Source organism: Tachypleus tridentatus, chromosome 10, assembly GCF_004210375.1.
Source record: "Tachypleus tridentatus isolate NWPU-2018 chromosome 10, ASM421037v1, whole genome shotgun sequence".
NCBI classification, from domain to species: Eukaryota; Metazoa; Arthropoda; class Merostomata; order Xiphosura; family Limulidae; genus Tachypleus; species Tachypleus tridentatus.
In genome coordinates, this window is record NC_134834.1 from 163,090,083 (window position 1) to 163,110,728 (window position 20,646).

At 35.3% G+C, this 20,646-nt stretch overlaps 1 protein-coding gene across 1 annotated transcript in view; it reads right to left on the reverse strand.

The window, feature by feature from the left end:
• Positions 1-17,385, reverse strand: part of LOC143230818 (transforming growth factor-beta-induced protein ig-h3-like) — a 43,998-nt gene extending 26,613 nt beyond the window's left edge. The window contains exons 1-2 of the mRNA XM_076465001.1: positions 16,951-17,385; positions 1,348-1,446 (exon numbers count right to left, since the gene is read on the reverse strand). Of these exons, the coding sequence (XP_076321116.1) occupies positions 1,348-1,446; positions 16,951-17,069 (218 nt within the window). The 5' untranslated portion in view covers positions 17,070-17,385. The remainder of the gene's footprint in view (positions 1-1,347; positions 1,447-16,950) is intronic.
• Positions 17,386-20,646: the final 3,261 nt, after the last annotated feature.

Genomic DNA, 20,646 nt, shown 5'->3' on the forward strand with positions numbered 1-20,646 from the left:
CCGCGACCCTCAGTTTACGAGTCGAGTGCCTTAACCACCTGGCCATTCCAGGCCCTAACTCTTAGACTACTCTTTTGCTAACGAATAGTATCATTAACCGTCACATTATGAATTCCTCACGGCTAAAACAGCGAGCATGTTCTATGAACCCGCGACACACAGATTTTGAGTTGAGCATTCTAAACACCAGGACACGTCAGGTTATCACAGTTTGAGAATTATATCATTTCGTTCGTTATTATGGGTAGTTCGTGATGAAAACCATATTGTGCTAAATATATCTGTAATAAAGGTTTAAAATTAATTTATTATGAAGTAACCAAGTAATACTATAAAAGATTTGGGTGCTTATAATTTCCAAATTTGGAGTTCGATCACTGCATTAAATGAAAACTTTGTATTCCATACAGTTTTGTGTATAAGAACAAACAAATAAAAAACTACGAATGAAAAATAAATCGCACAGCATCTTTCTCTCAGTTAATACTTTGGTAAACTTAATTAAACATTAAAATGTTTTTATTTAATTTAAGACACAAATAAATAGTTGAAAAGAGAAACTGCAATATTTTAGTTAGGCTGTTTGATTTGTTTATAAATGTTTGATCACATAACTACAAAGATGACGAAAAATTTTCATATAATTTTTGTTGGGCCGAGCACGGCCAGGTGGTTAAGGTACCCGACTCATAACTGCGGGTCGCGGGTTCGAATCGTCAACACACCAAACTTGCTCGCCCTCATAGCTGTGGGAGCATTATAATATGACGACAAATCTCACTGTTCATTGGTAAACGAGTAGCCCAAGAGTTGGCGGTGGGTGGTGACGACTGGCTGCCTTCCTTCTAGTCTTACACTACTAAATTAAGGACGGCTAGCGCAGATGGCCCTTGTGTAGCTTTGCGTGAAATCCAAAACAAGCCAAACCTCATTTTTGTTACGACGACGAATCGTACTTTAAATATGTTTTTTATATACAAATACGTTTGTTTGTTTTATTTAAGAGCAAAGATACACTGATTATCTGCTTTGTGCACCGCTGGGAATCTAGCCGTGGATTTTAGCGTTGTAAGTCCAGGGAACGTAAAGATATGTACAATACTTTGTAAAACATAATAATCTACAGTTTCAATGTAAAAGGAAAAAAAAAAAAACCAACCAAAACAGGACCTATAAAAATTGTATTATATAATTTAAGTATTAAACAAATTAAATAATCACAGAATATTGATAAAAATATTAATATTTTCAGCTAATCTTATGAGGTTGACAAAGTAATCTTTAGATTTCGTTATGATATTGTCATTAGTTGTAATTTACTATTAGTTTAAGTACAAGTTGACTTACGTTTTGACGCCACATATTTCCCTGTTCATCCAATATTTGCATTCTGTCCAATACTTTTTATTAGTTCCCGGAACTTCCTCAACAGCACAGGTGTTAGGCCTAATATATCAATATTAAAAATGAAATACATATCATTATTCAACTAGTGTTTATTAAACTGTTAATTTTTCGAGCTGCAAACTGTTAGAATTGCACAGATGTTAGTGGTTTGAAAGACAAGCTTCCATAAAAACAGAGCTAGTATTTTTGATTTTGTATACGATATTTTAAAACCCTTGCAAAGAAAACGTGATACAAACATTTATCAGAATCTTTTGTACTGGAATTGGAGAAAAGTAAAGATTATCATATCCATGAATATTGTGTTAGTCACGTAATATTAATTTCAAACATTATTTTTAGTTTTATAGCTAATACTATTACAACCTAATTATTATAAACTAACTTATGCAAGAAAATGATGCCAAAAAATAGGGTTTATGATAACGATTTTCACTAGATGGCAGCACGTGTTTAAATTGAAATTTGTACTTTTTTTTTGTTTATTTGCACACATAATTTGTTTTATATGTTAATATCTGTCTAGTATTCCCTCAACGATATTTAAACATTTAATCAGTGAGACAACTATTAAGAAGCTGAGTAGGATTTTAAGTTTTATCTATTCATTCGATTCTAGACAGTGGATATGGATTGTATTGTCAACTTTATCTGATGCTGTGACTTGTTAAAATATCCATAAATGATAACTTTTAAGTTAGCAGTTAAAAGTATTTATTCACGCAGTATTTTCATGTGCACAAAATATAAAAAATAATTTAGGTGAACTAATAATTTGAGATCGAAAAATCAAGATGCCAGGCATCGTTTAAAAGAAGTTTTTTTTTCTTTTTAAATAACAAAATTTAAACGATAACAAAGGTTAATCACATTTTACAAGAAATATTGGTATATTTTCAAGAATCACGTGGCACAACAGGTATAGACATGGTTAATATGTTTAGCACATGTTTATTTCGTTCACCATGAGTTGTTGATCAGCCGACAGTGCAATACGGCCAGGAAAAAACCTATGACTAGCGACATACGTCAGAACCTTTTCCGATGTTTTATTTATACACATGAGAAACTCAGCATTCTTTGCTTTTTATACACTAAAATAATACTTCAAATTTTTTTTAGAAATTAATGATCGTCAATGCTTCGTGTATCAGCGGTTTGTATGCTTCTTAATAGCAAAGCCATATCGGGCTATTTACTGAGTCCACCGAGGGGAATCAAACTCCTGATTTTAGCGCTGTGAATCCGTAGACTTACCGCTGTACTAGCAGAGGCATCAGTCAGTGGTTTGTATCAACATGGGCTTATTTATGACACCTTCTTCTAGAGTCCCAATTCCCACTACTTTAACAAAAAATGAGAAAAAATTACAAAAATCCTGTCAGATTTGACCTCAATAACATCACATGTCAGTTTGTTTCGTTTTTTTAACACCGTTTTCTAATATGTATCGAGTTGCATAATGCTACAATATCAAAATATATCTATAAGGTAGTCTCGTTGCTTTTTGTTGAACGATTTTAACAACACTTTTTACTGTTAGAGACTGTTTGTTTGTTATTGTGCACAAATACACAACTGACTAACCGCGCTGTCTGTCATGGGAAAACGGGTCAAATATTCCAGAGTTGTACGTTTTTAAGCTTACTGTTGAGCTACTGATACTACGAGAGAATACACAACGATCATTTATTCTAAGATGTTGAATGGATTCTGCCATCTTGCCTATAGTGCTGTTATTCCGTATAAATACTTTCCTGTACCCATGTCATCGAACATGTTCGTCCTTTCAGCCATGAGGGCGTTATAATGTGACGATCATTCTCACTATTCGTATCTAAAAGAGTAGCCTTAGAGTTAGCTTAGAATGGTGTCGAGTTGTTTCCTTCCCTTAGTCCATTACAACTAAATTAAGGAGTTTAGTTTAGTCTTGCGCGGAATTCAAAGTAAACAAATATTTTTTTGTTCTATGTGTCTGTTTATTTTACTGAATTTACATGAATTTATTTTTCAGACAGTTTATCTCTTGTGAAGCTACGAAATAATTCACATTAGATGGCACTTCTTGTATATCTATCTATGTATTTTTATTGACTTGCAATTATGTGCGACTTTCTGCTTTTTTACCGTGAAAACTGTTTACGAATGCAAAGTGACAAACAAAGCAAACAACAGAAAATTTGCTGTTTCTGCTTTATGCAGCTTCTAGTTTCAGGTTAGGATGAAATGAAAACATTAAATCATTTAGTCTTCAGAGCAAGTAAATGAGACATGAAGTGTGCTTCATTGTCACGTTTGATTTAAATTCAGTGGAATTCTAGTGAATCTTTGTTAACGTTTATTTGATTATGTTGTATAATATACAAGACATGAATGTAACAACTCCTGTACTGAAATAATTCTGCAACATAACTCACCCCAAAATCATCAGTTTTTTCCCTACTATTAAGAGCTCGTAATACGAGATCATCCAAACATCCTGGTTATATTAGTGCTGTCTGTTTGTATAATTTATTTGCGTATTTTACAGTCATATCTCGGATCAATATATAAGTTATGTTGACCAGGGGAGGAAAATTTCAGCTGATAACTTTTCATTATTGTCAACAAATGCAGTGTAACATGATTGTGGTTAACGATAGCGTTGTGAAAAGCCCAACCATGAAGTGCACTTTATATATCTACACGTGACTGACTGTCAGAACACGAGAGTGCATATTTCCCGTTTAACACGATAAATCTTTCCACGTGGGAGCTGGTACCAATCAATTTCACTTTCTTCTCTGCGCTTTGAATACGAATTGACTACTACTTATACGCGTATACGTACATAAGAACCATCCATGTTTTAATGATAACCTAGTCTTTTTTGATGGTATATGTTAACATATATTGGAAAAATTTACATATTAGATTTTCAAAGTAATTGGCTACATTGGTGTTAATTACTCACACAGATTGTATTATAGATTTTAAACATCAGCTCACTACGACGTATATCTATTTGTTCTGCCAACGTTTTTATAGCTGTGTTATTTAAAACTACAAGAATATTTGAGTTAAATTATTTATACATAGCTACGACATACAATAAAACATAAAAAACAACTATTAATCGTGCTGGTGTGAGATGTGTGGTTTAAGATGATAGTATGGACATCGACTTACTTGTACCGCTATATTTCACTGACCACTATAAAAAAAAAAACGTAACGGTCACTGTTAGAACCAGTAAAAATAAAGTAAAGAGACGTTTTGTAAAATCTTATATTATTTAGGAAACATAAGTCAAACGTTTACTTTTTCAAGATACAAATGTTTGGTTTGGAAATTTCATAACTGCCAAAGACTCCATTTTTCAGTTTCTTTGTTTGTCGTAGTTGTTTGTTTGATTGTAGTAAGCAATAGAACCAAAGATATAAAATGCTTAACACTTGAGACAAGTGCAACTTACGTTTTCTGCTCAATATTTAAACGTGAAGTTAATTTGCAGTTCGTCTAGAAAAAAGAAAGGTGCAAAAGAGACTATTAACGTTATCCTGAAAATAATGATGTTTTTTGGTAATTTAAGAACCATTTTAATGTCAGTGAACAAATAAGTAAAACTATTTTCTGTTTGTTTGTTTGTTTGTTTTAGAACAAAGCCACATTGGGATATGTGCTGTGTTTAACGAGAGTGAATCGAACCACGAGTTTAGAGTTGTAAGTCCATAAACTTACCTCTGTCCAACATTTCTGTCAACTCTTATAATTCGAATTTAGATAAGTGTGTGTGTGTTTTTCTTATAGCAAAGCCACATCAGGCTATCTGCTAAGTCCACCGAGGGGAATCAAGCCCCTGATCTTAGTGTTGTAAATCTGTAGACTTACCGCTGTACCAGTGGGGGACATCTAGATAAAAGCACATTATATTGCATTACTGTCCAAACAAACTTTATGTAGCGTAACAGATCGCATAGAATTGATTGAATAATTTTGTCCGTCTTTCACTTTTACCAATATTCTAATTATTACTTTATACGATCGTTTCAATTGATTTTCAAAAGCCTAACGAAGCCTATTTGGTTTAAATGTATATTCAGTAATTCCACGTTTTTAATCAGATGTTTTCTATCTTAGTATCACATTACACTCTGAGACTAATTCTAAATATTAGTTAAATAATTATTTTTGTTTCATAAGTTGAGAATCGTTTATTTATATGATATCTAGCATTCATGCAATATTATTTGCTTTTACGCTGCTTTCTCCACGACCCCCTAGTGACACAGCGCTTTGCTTATGGACCAGCGATGCTAGAAACCTGGTTTCGATACCCGTGGTGGGCAGAGCACAGATAGCCCATTGTGTAGCTTTGTGCTTATCTTATAACATTAAAACAAATTTTTCTCTATGAGCAATTTAAGAAAGTAGACATTTCAGGAAATGTTGTGACTCAGTGATCTATTCCAGAAATTTAACATTTTACTATCTATAGTTGCATTTCAAAAGTAAACATTAATTATTGAAAAATGATTCTTTAAACATTTTAAACGCTTGAAGTTGAAAAAGTGTAATATTTCAGTAGGTTATGTTTCGAATAGAAAAATTGTTAACAAACTCGTTCTTTTATTTGGTTTGTTTTGTATTTGGCGCAAAGCTACTCAAGGGCTAGCCGTCCCTAATTTAGCAGTGTAAGACCAGAGAGAATCTAGCTGTTCATCACCACCAAACCGCCAACTATTGGACTACTCTTTTACCAAGGAATAGTGGGATTGACCGTCACATTATAACGCCCCATGGCTAAAAAGGCGAGTATCTTTGGTGCGATAGGGATTCGAACCTGCGACCTTCGGATTACGAATCGGGTACGTTAACCACATGGTCATGCCGGGCCAAACTCGTTTGTGAAAATGACATGATGGTTTTGTCTTACTGAAACGTGACTAGGAAAACTTAATTCTGGTAATACAATATTTTAAAAGTTTTACAAAGCACACAACGTACTTGATTAGTTTAAAAAGAAAAATAATACAAAACGCGATTTTAATTTTGTAACTTTAACTTATTATACAGTAAAGTTTTGTTTGATGATTGGTGTTGCCGTTGAGATTTGGAGAGGTTTATCGAACAATATGTTAGATGAAAAAGTGTTTGTTAACTGAACTCAAAGCTACACAACAAATTATGTATGTTTTTCCCATTGCTGGTGTTAAAATCCAACTTTCAACCTTATACGTCCTTAACCCACAGCTAAATCACCGGAGGGCGTTGTTTGTTTGTAATTAGCCACAAAGCTACAGAATGGGCTATCTGTGCTGTTCTTACCACGGGTATCGAAATTTCAGAAGGCGTTGCATAAGAGTACTTTACTACGTGCAAGATTATGCAGTTATTATTACGTGTGTAAACACTAACTTGAAAACATATAATGAAATTTCAGCTATATATGTACACAGTGACTCGAAAACATATTTCTAGGAATGGATATTGGTGTTTGATAAAAGAGGATTTTTCTTTTTAAATCGTAGTAGGCGTTGCAAAAATTGGCTCCAAAGTTGTTGAAAGAATGTTTTATTAACAAGACGTGAACGTTGTTTTTCAAAGTAGTGAACTATGATTATGTGTATTCCGTGTGTTTTCTTATAGCAAAGCCACATCAGCCTATTTGCTGAGTCCACCGAAGGGAATCGAACTCCTGATTTTAGCGTTGTAAATCCGAAGATTTACCGCTGTACCAGCAGGGAACGAAACCATAATTATAACTATTTATACTTTTCATAAGGCATTGGTATTAGGCATTGTAAATTTTAAACTATACATTTTATATCTAGTCTGTTTTCAAGAATGAAAAAATGTATAATAATACTATTCTAAGTACATTCTTTTTGTTGTATCCGTAAGAGACAGACATAGAGTGTAATGTTTAAAATATAATAGGTCTAATACTGACATCTTATGAAAAGAATAATTAATTATGATTTGTTAAATTTATTTGAAAAATGGGATAAAAAGTATCACGTATTATGTTTTATTTATTTAGTCTTGTAAAGACAATTTACGTGTCGGATAATAACATGAGGTACATTTATTCAGTCCCTCCTGGTACAGTGGTAAGTTTACGGATTTATAACGCTAAAATCACGGGTTCGATTCCTTACGATGAACTCAGCAGATAGCTCGACGTGGCTTTCCTATAAAAAAACACACATACACCTTTATTCAAATTTGTATCTTCCAAATATGCTACCAACCACCTGCAATATTTTACAACTACCTTTCATTGTTGTTTTAGCATTGTTAATTCAGTGTGATTGAGTGATTTAGAAAACATTAGGTCGATTTAACAAATTGAAAAGGAGAATTAATAGTTTAAATAGCTCTTGATTGGCAAAGAATATTTGCACCAAACGTTTTGCATATTCGAAATACTTCCGGTAAATAAATTCAAGAATTGGCTAAGGAAGTGATTTATTCCGAGATATCTATACGGCAATTAAAATATATCCAATATATCTTCTAAGTATTACAATAATATATAGTTTCTGCCTTTTTCATTTTCTGGTGGGAATGTCTTTCAACCTGTTAATGAAGTTAGGCTCGGCATGTGCAAGCGTGTTAAGGCGTTCGACTCGTAATCCGATGGTCGAGGGTTCGCATCCCCGTCGCGCCAAACGTGCTCGCCCTTTCAGCCGTCGGGCGTTATAATGTTACGGTCAATCCCACTATTCGTTGGTAAAATAGTAGCCCAAGAGTTGGCGGTGGGTGGTGATGCCTAGTTGCTTTCCCTCTAGTCTTACACTGCTAAATTAGGGACGGCTTGCGCAGAGATCCCTTGTGTAGCTTTGTGTGAAATTTCAAAAACAAAGAAGCAAACAGTTCTTACACGCTGAGTTTCTAGCTCTTTTAGAACTGATTCCCGATGGGGAAGAAATAAGTTTTGAGACTTATAACGTTAAAATTTGGGGTTTCTATGGTGGACACAGCGCGTATGGTATCTCACTAGAGCAAACGAACAATTTAATTACAACGAATATATAAAGCGCAAGCTTCTGATTTTGGAATCATTGCAGCTCGTTGCCTAGAGATAGAAATGGATCATTATTGGTACTACAAGACCTGCCTGATTGTGACGTTACATTGCTCTTGAATGTTAAGACGCCGTTTAACTTCAAATGATGGATAAACAGACACAAAGATAAGTGATGATAGATTGTATTCAACAGTTTTAATCGGAAAAATTGGTTTATGTTTTCAGTTAGGGAATGAAAGTGATGTCTGGGTTATTTAGAACATGCAGGTTTTCTAAATTATAATAAATTAAAAAGAAACAACAACAACAATAAACAAATTTCGGATATCAAATTTTAGGTCAAATATTCGTTACAAAAATAATCTTACTTGAATATTGGTTTCGGCTCTTCATTAAAATGCTTTATAGAACATTCTGGATCTCACCATTGACTATACTCTAATAACCTGACCAGCCTACGTTATTACCGTTATTGCTTGTAAAGCGAAGATAATTAACTTTTTTTGTTTTTGCATTATTGGTTCGTATGCTGCATTCGACTTATCCAGGTGGAAAAGGATATGTTTATATAATTATGACGCGCAGTAGTTCTCAGTTGTAGTCCTCTCTCTATTTTCAAGACCATCCAAGAAAATGTTAACGATTTAGCATTTATAGGCTTAACTCAAGAATGTTCAGGTGCCAACGATACGTACTTAAATATTTTCATGATTGGTGAGAAAGCTATACTGTAATAGTAACTATTAAAAGGCGCCTTGGACGTTAAGTTTTCTTACGTACATTTAACATTAAATATATAAATTGTTTTATTCCGAGAGGTCTGCTGTGAGCTCTATAATAAGGTATTAATTGTTTGTTTGTTTTTTGAATTTCGCACAAAGCTACTCAAGGGCAGTCTGTGCTAACCGTCCCTAATTTAGCAGTGTAAGACGTAGAGGGAAGGCAGCTAGTCATCACCACCCACCGCCAACTCTTGGGCTACTATTTTACCAACGAATAGTGGGATTGACCGTAACATTATAACGCCCCGACGGCTGAGAGGGCGAGAACGTTTGGCGCGACGGGGATGCGAACCCGCGCCCCTCAGATTACGAGTCGCGCGCCTTAACACGCTTGGCCATGCCGGGCCTAAGGTATTAATGTTTATTATGTATAGTTAATAGTATTAAATCCCGTTCTGCTTGATTATTGTTGAAAATAGCAAGTACGACGTCATTGTTATACATTTTGAATGATACCAGTGTATGACGTAAAACGATTATTATGGTGTGATGTAAATAATTGTGAAAGTTTTTTGGCGAATATTAAGACCCCTTTTTGATCACGTGATATTAAAAGCTTGCGTGATATGAAAAACGTAATTGTTAATTATAATGCCTTTATCTATTGGTTTAAAATATAACTCAAAATAAAAACCGCAAAAGAAACAGGATTAAGGACTTTTAAAAAAATGATTAATGACCAAAACACTTAATACTTTTTATCTATTAACTGGTTATGAATCTGGGAATTTTCTGTTCGCGTCCCGTTTCTGCAACACATTGGGAAGAACATCCGTAATAACACTGATGCTCGTTCATAAAATTATATTTCTAGACAATTCATCAGGGCCTGGCATGGCCAAGCGCGTAAGGCGTGGTACTCGTAATCCGAGGGTCGCAGGTTCGCGCCCGCGTCGCGCTAAACATGCTCGCCCTCCCAGCCGTGGGGGTGTATAATGTGACGGTCAATCCCACTATTCGTTGGTAAAAGAGTAGCCCAAGAGTTGGCGGTGGGTGGTGATGACTAGCTGCCTTCCCTCTAGTCTTACACTGCAAAATTAGGGATGGCTAGCACAGATAGCCCTCGAGTAGCTTTGTGCGAAATTCCAAAACAAACAAACAAACAATTCATCAGCACACAAACAGTTGAGGAGAATCGCGCCAGTCTCTCTATCAAAATGGCATAGAATCTAATCTTACCACCTAATCCCAGGCTGGCCAGGTGGTTAAAGCGCCCGACTCATAATCTGAGAGTCGCGGGTTGGAATCTCCGTCATACTAAACATGCTCGCCATGGGGGCATTATAATGTAACGTTCACTATTCGTTGGTAAAAAAATAGCGCAAGAGTTGGCGGCTGGTGGTGATAACTAACTGGCTTCTCTCTAGTCTTACGCTGCTAAATTAGGGACGGCTAGCGCAGATGTCTCTCGTGTAGCTTGCGCGAAATTCAACCAAATGAATCCACCAACTACCAAGACAAAAATATCCCTTTTCAGGAATTCCTTGAAGATGTCTCAGATCACCAACTGAAAGTGGGATAAAATATAGTCGAAAATTAGTATTTAGTAATCAAGGAATCGTGTGAAGTACTGACAAAATCTGAACAGAATCATGCTTTCTATTTAGTGACGAGAGGGGTTAAATATTACACGACATCTTCTACATTAACAAATTTAATCTATTAAGAACACTCAAAATTATAGTCGATTGAGGATATGAACTGTGCTTATTTTGAGTAAGTTTAGCTATAAATAACAATATGTTTTACAATATCATAAAGAAATGCAACCATAGTTCACTTAATGGGCTGTTCTTACCTAATTGGGCTGGAAAGCGTCTAGTGACAATGTAACTGGGCCGAGAATCGAAGAACTTAAGGTTCAAGACGTGAACACACACCGTACATTTAGCTTCGGGGTCGTTATACAAGTGACAGTCAATGTCATCATTCGTTTCAAAATTTATACAAATATATTATGGAGGCGGGTGCTTATGCATGGCTTCCCGCTTTTTGATTAATAGTTTCAAATTTGGGAAGGACTATATCTGAATCCTAAGGGGTCCGGCATGGCCAGGTGGATTAAGGAGTTCCACTTGTAATCTGAGGGTCGCGGGTTTGAATCCCTGTCGCACCAAACATGCCCGCCCTTTCAGCAGTGCAGACGTTATAATGTTCCGGCCAATTCCACTATTTGTTGGTAAAAGAGTAGCTCAAAGCCGTCTCTAATTTAGCAGTGTAAGACTAGAGGAAAGGCAGCTAGTCATTACCACTCACAGCCAACTCTTGGGCTACTCTTTTACCAACTAATAGGTATTTCCAGGTATTAAGCCTCGCATTCGTTGTTCAGGTTAGCAACCTCTACACAGTAACATAACTTACACAAGATAGGTGAACGCATGCGCATCTACATATCACTTTGGTCGAAGCATAATAACCTCGTTTTTGAAGCTACGAAACATGATTATCTGGTTTTAAACGTATCCAAAAAGCCTTGTGTAAGTACCAAAATCTTACAGAAATGCTCTGCATGCCATCAGCTTCTTGTAATACATTTTAAAAACTTAGTGGTATGTAATTACTGAACTATATCCTATATAATAATTGATCAAGTGGTTTGTATCTCACCGTACTTACGATGCGTATCAAGTAACGCCTATTATGTAAAATACACAACTAAACTATACAAGAGAATCAGTTTCCAATACAAATTTTAGACAGGAAGTCGGACCAGACCACGTATGATATATATATATATATATATGTTTCCTGTTGATTATTCTAAAAGTAAGCTCACGCTCAAATGAGTGTATTTTGTTGTTGTTAAAGGTAGTATAAATTTAAAATAAGTTCCAAATTATTAACTATTTCTCAGTTATTTGTTTAATGAGACGCTTAAGCACAAGTTATATTTTTCTTTCTTTACAATCGAGTCGCACACTGTTGATTGGTAGTATAAGAAATGCCCTATGATGATCTTACGATATTGGGGAGAGACAGGCGCCATTACAGAATGTACTTTTTATTATTATTAAAATAAAATTTGTATCTGATATTATGCACTGCAGATACCCAATTACATGGTGGTTAATCTACTTATTGACATGCCGTCTTTTTTATCATAATGTAAAAATGCAACATTACATTAATGAGGGATTTTTAATTTAAGCCATATACATGGCTAAGCAGTACTCAGGGTAAACTAAAATCAAATTTACCTAAATTTATATATTTTTGGTTTTAGAATAAACCGACACCGTAAATATATTTTTCAACTATAGAGTTTATTATTGCATATTATGAGACGAATTATCAATGATTACTTATTTCCTGTGTGGATTTTTATGACTTTGTGGAGCATTTAATATTTTTATTTGCATCGCAGATCTGCGACTTTGAGTTATGAACGTCTTCAAAGAAACACATGTGGATCATGTGTCCTGAGCTTAATTATCAGAAGATAGCAAGGTTGAGAAACTAAGTGATAGTCAGTATACACTTTTGTATATACTGAACTAATAACAAATGTATGGAAATGCCAAACAGGTTTAAATATTCAGTCTTTGATGCTTTCCAAATTCAGCAAGGAGTTAAATGTGGACCTAAGGCCAAGAAGAGGGTTTACTAAATGTATGAAATGTCTAATTTAGATAAAAAATTCGGACGATATATTCGTACTGTTTATTACTAGTACCTTATTAAACAATACTGATTACTGAAAGCCAGTAAACACAGTTATTATCTTGGCAAGAGACGAGTTAGTAGCTGTACTATACTGACCGCCGAAACTACCTCACTGAGGTCTAACCAAAACCAAACTGTTATTAAATATTAAGGCACCAGTTGATCTTGTAGTGGAGCTATGGTTTCGGTGCTAGAGACCCGGATTTGAATCTATTAGATACCACAAACTCCCCCTTCCCTAAGTTTATTTAAACTGTGGGCGTGACAATAAATCTTTTATTGTGGAGTATGGATGATGTTGACTGGCTGTATGCTCTCTAGTCATGAGTTCAAAGTTAGTGACGGCAGGAGATAGCCTAAGTAATTTTACCATAGATACAAATACTACGTATAAAGATTGAAAAAAAGTTTCAGGAAATCGTTAAATAAATACCCTCGTTCTTAGGTGTTTGTTTTATTAAAAACTAGGCTACGATTTCCGGGTAGATGTGAGAGTTTAAATATGAAGACAGAAGATCTGTTACACCAAAAGGCGAGGCATCATTTGAGACTTACAAGCCACGTGTATGCTAAGTAAATAAAATTAAAAAAACAATTTTTTATATAATTCTAATTGATCTTCACTTCCAGGGTTTTAGCCATCATGTAGTACTTACAACGTCACGTTCTTGGAAGGGTTCCAAATTTCGCACCCAGAGAAGAAACAGTATTTGATGCAACCATGAACGATACCATAATGATTGAACTGTTTAGACATAAAAACTTCATTTGTATCCATGAGAGGTTACATTATCATTTACACCCAGGAAATATGACAACATTATCTACACCCATGTGAGGTGATAATATCATTTACACCCATAAAAGATGACAGCATTACCTGTATCCATGTGAGGTTATAATATCATTCACACCGATGAAAGATTAAAACATAATTTTAATTCACGATATATAACAGTATCATCAACATAGATTAAATGTAACATCATTTACAAAAATTAAAGGTAACATAATTTGACTTAATGAGTGACAATAGCATCATTTGCATCACTAAACGTTATATTTATTTATAAAAAATAGAAAAAATTATTAAGTATACTAGTAAGAAAAAACAGCTTTATTTGAGCTAATTAGAAGTGACAGCATTGTTAGCATGAATACAAAGTAACGGAATCATGTATTTAAATTAGATTTACGACATTTTAATTTGCACTGAAGAATCACAGAAAAAGGGTATTGTATTACTTGTACGTTAAGCTATATATATAATGAAAACTTTAATTTAAATTACTAATCCATTTTCAAGAATGTTAATGACAATTACTCCACTTTTCGGCCCAATATGGCCAGCTGATTATGGCACTCGACTCGTAATCTGAGGGTCGCGGGTTCGAATCCCCGTCACACCAAATATGCTCGACTTTTCAGCCCTGGGAGCGTTATAATGTTACAGTCAATCCCACTATTCGTAGGTAAAAGAGCAGTCCAAGAGTTGGCGGTAGGCGGTGATGATTAGCTGTTTTCCCTCTAGTATTACACTGCTAAATTAGGGACAGTTAACGGAGACAGCCCTCGTGTAGCTTTGCGCGAAATTAAAAAACAAACAAAAAATTTGAAACTTTTTGCTAAAGTGCTAATAATTATGCACATCAACAAATCAATAACGTGAACATACAAATATTTTAGTATATTTAGCATATTTATTGATTGTTGATAGAACAGAATTCCGAGCAGTTGCATGTTTTCAGTTTTCGAAAACGGACATAACGAGTAATATACATTTTTTTAAAATAAACGTATTTTACATTAGAGGTGATAAACGAGACAGTTTGAGACGACCATCCGAATGATTTGGATAACGTTTCATAAGTAACATCACTTTTACGTGTCCATATAAACCCTAAAACTTTATCCTTCGTCATTCTTTAGCATCACGTGCTTTGCAAACGCATATAGACTCAATGGCGAATTTGGATAACGTTTGATGCGTAAGTGGTTTCTTTAAGTACTGATATCATTTCTTTCATCCTCAAAAATTGCACATATGTTTTCAAGCGATAATACTCCTAAAACGCTTTCTCTTCATATTTTTTGTCCTTACAATTGTTTACACATAAGGCATGCAGGCTGATTCATACAACGGATTCTCTGTATAGGAGCGCTTCTCCACTTGAACTATGAGTACGTAAACTCTTCATAATGATACCAACAAACGTTATGTAATATCTTCAGCGTGTGGTCGAATACAGGAAGTGAGTTATCTTAACTTCGTTAGTTAACTTTACCCAACATGTAGAACAACAACAACAAAAAAGATTTAATTAAGAGAAATTTGAAAGCTCACTTAGTGCAAAAGCGAAATCAGTATTTATTTTCCATGCTGATGGGAACTTAAGTGAAACTTTTTATATTTGGAAAAAAAGTCTGAATGATCAAACGTAGCATGTAAACTTTCTTTCACACACGTTCAGAAAAACAAAATATTACTTAAAAAAACAAGGATTAGAATAACACCTACAAACCATACCCCCCCCCTCCCCAGGGGCACAGTGGCATGTCTGCGGACTCACACGCTGAACACCGAGTTTCATTACCTGTGGTGTGCAGAGCACAGATAGCCCATTATGTAGCTTTGTGCTTAATTCCAAACAAACAAATCAATTAGATACTTTAGACAAGTTTCTAAATTTTCAAATCGATTGTGTACTACGGACATAATGTCTTACAAAACTAGCCCCTAAATAATTGAAACGAGTAAAGCAACCACTGCACAGATATTTTTCACACTTTAGGTGTAAAGATAAAGAACCTTTTATGTTTAATTTAATGCCTGAGTTAGGTTCTCGATTGAATGCCACCTGCATGGCCAGGTAGGTTTTTCATTCATAAAACAACTATGACAAATGAAAACTGAGTTAACATTTATTGGGCCTGGCATGGCCAAGCGGGTAAGGCGTGCGACTCTAATCGGAGGGTCGCGGGTTCGCGCCCGCGTCGCGCTAAAAAGGTTCGCCCTCCCAGCCGTGGGTGCGTATAATGTGACGGTCAATCCCACTATTCGTTGGTAAAAGAGTAGCCCAAGAGTTGGCGGTGGGTGGTGATGACTAGCTGCCTTCCCTCTAGTCTTACACTGCTAAATTACGGACGGCTAGCACAGATAGCCCTCGAGTAGCTTTGTGCGAAATTCCACACAAGTTAACATTTATATACCGATAATAATATGAAATTAATTTACATGCTGTCACTTCTATTTTTCTTTCATAATTTCCACCACTATTTTTATCACCAAAATCATAACATGTCAAACTATCAATCACTGACAAATAACACAACTAGTTTTCTTTTATCAGCTTCTTACTTCTTTTAATGAACCTTTTTACTTCAGTGCTGGATAACTAAAATAGCTTATTTGAATAATCTTATGCTAGTTTTTCAATCGACTATTTTCAGTCTAAAGTTATTTTTGCACATAATCGTATGTTATATTGCACTTGAATCTGCTGCTTGATCAGTAGTACGTTTAAGACCTTACAGTAATAAAATCCGAGGTTCGATTCCTCACTGTGAACTACTGTTCATATAACCCATTTTACTGTTTTACTATAACGAAACAATGATAATGTTACTCGACTATCCTTGATCCTAAGCTACGTTTTATTTGAAACTTGAGCGTACAAAATTTACATGCAACATGGGATGAAGAAGGTTAAATTCTTCAGTTCTGGGGTTGGGCGTTGTCTAGTGCTCACTGCATTCTGACTGGTAATCTCACAGTGCAAGTTCGCAGCCCCTTACCGAAAAAAAAAAAAAACGTGCCGTATTTTTTTTAATCCCCGAGTGCGTTATAAGAGTGGCAAACAAATTTTACTATCCGGTCAGACAATAGTAGCCTCATGGTTGACGGAGAGTGCTGTTAATTAGTTACCTTCACTCTAGTCTATTATTTCAAAATTATGAATAGCCGTGTGGAGACATCCTAGTGAGCTTTTTGATGAAATACCTCAAAAAACAAGATTCAGGTTACAAAAAAAGAAAAAAGACCCAAACAATTTTAAACAAATTTAGGAAATAAAGAACAATAAATACCCTTGGCTTTGAACCATTTTTATGTGCCATCGAGGGATCCTTCTGCACTGGATTACAGGATTGGTGCTGAGTGTCAGAAGTAGGAAAAAAAAGAATTTTCTGTACAGCAGATATTCCATTGTTTCCACACCTAACTTTCTTTCTCTGTAATATTTGGGTAAGTGAAACCTAACCTCTCTATATCATTAACGTTACTCCTTAAAACACTGGAATTACTGGTTTGTAAACGAATATTCTTGGACAATATACTGGAAGGAAGACTTCTTGCATCAGGAGTTGGCCGTGCTGACCGCTTAAATACTTTCACCCTAGTACAGTTCCAGCCAATGCTCCTCGTTGCACGTGGTCGAAAGGCTAACGAAACTGGTTCGACGTCTAGGCTTGGAGTAACGGCTGCCACCTCTGTTTTCATACGATGTTTTCTGTGGTATACATCTTTTCTATTGCTGTTCCCTTACTGGGACTGTGGGCGGTAACTTCAGCTACACGTGTAGGCGTGATGTCACTAAATATATTAGTAAAATTCTATTGGAAGCAAAAAAAAAAAGAGAAAAGTCCATATTTGCAGGTCACTTTATCTTAACTTTTCCTCTTTGTTCATTTTGTCTTTTGAACCCAATTTTAATGTTATCTTACTTATTAGGTTCGTAGGTCACGTGCTTATTTGGGCCAATTAAAAATTCTTAATATTATTAAGATTTATTAGGACTTGAACATTTAATACTAACAAACTCTAGGAAAACATGTGACTGTCAAGTTAAGGCGTGAGAATGTACGAAAAGCACCAGATGGGAGTGTCATATTCGAAAATCGTGTGATTTGAAAAGTGTGTCACGAAGAAATTCAGCGATTTTATATGTAAATGATTTACAACCACAAACAACCACACGAGATCAGTGTACATTTGACTAGAATCGGTCCTAGCATGCCCTAGTTTTTCATATTTTTTTCTTCCAAGTTGGGGATCAGGAGGTCCAAGATTCGAGCTGCAAAGTTTTGTGAATCATGCTTCGCACTTTCAACTTTGGAAATTTTATAAGTTTAATCTGACCACTCGTTTAAGAGTAAACATTTAGACGGCGATTGCTGATAAATGGTTGACTTCCTTCTTTTCAGCAGTTCTAAATTAGATATGGCTCTGCGTTAACCCTGGCTGTGACATTTAGATCCTGCACTGCATAAGGTGTTGTTCAAGTTGAACATACTAAATGTGCACTAAGGTCAAAGGTATTTTGTTGATAAATTGGTTCTCAAATATCATATTTACAGCTTTCGTTATATCTTTGCACAATTTTGATAAAACAGTGAAATAACTTGAACAACAGTTTGATCTGAGTTTTAATTCCAGTCATTCACCTTTAACTTTGGGCTAAACATCAACAACAGTGTTATTTAAAGTATTAGGTTAGGCACACCTCAATGGTGTTCCGATATAACTTTATTACTTTAGATATCTTATTGTCCTCAGGAATTCGGGAGACAGAACTAATATTTCTGCACCTAATTTGCTTCTCCTTTTACTTACTCAATTTTTTGTCGTTTGAAATATTTGTTACTGAAACGAAAGGTTAATAACGAAAGACGATATTTTTGTAAACAAGTCGTACCATAGAGAATGGGTTAAAACAGGAGAGAGATGAAACCATCTGCTTTATGTTTCTTCGGCAGAAACGGGGGAGAAGCCCACAGTAAAGTGTAACATGTAACAACGCCCTGTTAAGCGTAATGAAAAGTGTATTATAGTACCTTTGCTGCCTGTCCTATGAAGTTATGCTTTGTATGATAGAGAAGTTGTTGTTGTTGTTTTTGAATTTCGCACACAGCTACTCGAGGGCTATCTGTGCTAGCCGTCCCTAACTTAGCAGTGAAAGACTAGAGGAAAGGCAGCTAGTCATCACCACCCACCGCCAACTCTTGGGCTACTCTTTTACCAACGAATAGCGGGATTGACCGTCACTTTATAACGCCCCCACGCCTGAAAGGGCGAGCATGTTTGGCGCGACGGGGATGCGAACCCGCGACCCTCAGATTACGACTCGCACGCCTTAACACGCTTGGCCATGTCAGGCCCATATAATGGAGAACCTAGCAAAAAAAATGTATATGAAAGCTCATTGTTATTGAAAACAAATTCTAGCTGATTCCGAAGTTAATGTAAAAAAAAAGTACCTGGGAAACAAGACTAATGGTTGTTCTTCTGTCGTGATCAAGCGAGATTATTAAAAGAACTATCTAATTAAAACTGACATAAGACCTGTGATAATTATACCCCGCTAACTGATTAATGATTGCTGTTTGATGCTTGCGTCATAAAAATAAATTTTATTATCTCAATACCCACTAATAAGCCATTCATTAACATCGAGTTATAATACTTTGATTTTAACATAAACGCACTTATTTTTCTTCTGTTAACCTAGTGACATTTTTAAAAACAACTTAGGAGAAGTTTGTAATTCGATTTTCTTTGTGGCGAATCGTTTTTGAAAAGTAAGATAAAAATGTTTCAGCTATTCTTAATCACTCTGGAACTATAAAAAAAACTATCACTGTTTGAAAAGCTTCTGTAGAAACGAGAATTTTTTGTTTTACAATAAACATTGAACGTAATGTTACGAAAATGGAGTGCATTACATTAAATGTTAAAGTGTTGGAATATCTCTGTGACGGCTTGGTGAACATTATAGTAACTACTGTTAGGTGTCATTAGACCTTATTTTTGTTTGATGGATAAAAATGCTAGTTTCGATAGCGCACATATTGTAAGCTGCTTAACTTGAAGAAGTATTATTAGAGTATTGGATCAGATAATGGTATACATTTGTGTCAAAATGGAAGAGATTTATATATAGAACCAAATTCAGAATGAGGTAACAGCTACGTTGCACGTTGTTTTAATCACTCTAAATGGATAACCCACCAGTGGCACAGCGGCATATCTGCACACTCACACCGCTAGAAACTAGGTTTCGATATCCGTGGTGGGCAGACCACAGATCGCCCATTGTGTTGCTTTGTGCTTGATTTTAAACAAACAAACTGGGTGGGTATGAGCGTACTGAGAATTTTTAATGTTTTGATGTTGCTGTGCACATAACAAAACTAGAATGTTAATTTATAACTCGAAATAATTTCTTGATCTTTAATTAATATATTTTGACATACTGTTAAGCCAAATACGCTCCTGCTTTCATTGCATATTTCTTTTGAAGTCAAAATTTTACATAAGACATAAAAGTTCAAATAAACATGATTCCACTCATATATATCCCACCGTTTATAGCAATCAGATTGTTAATTATTAGACACACCTATTATTATTTTATGTTATTGATTGAGGTGGCATTGATTTGAGCTACAATTACAATAATGTTTTTATCTATTAGTAAAGGAAAGGTTAATGACTGCAATTACACGAAGAATGTCAGCAAATTTATACAGAGTTGAAGCTGAATTTTTGAATTTAACTGAATTGATTGGTTTGGTTTGTTTTGTATTCCGCGTAAAGCTACACGAGGTCTATCTGTGCTAGCCGCCCCTAATTTAGCAGTGTAAGACTAGAGCAGTCAGTCATCACCACCTACCGCCAACTCTTGGGATACTCTTTCACCAACGAATAATGGGATTGACCGTGACATTATAGCGTCCCCACGGGCCAACTGAATTGAATGAAAGAGACTGAACAAAATATTAAAA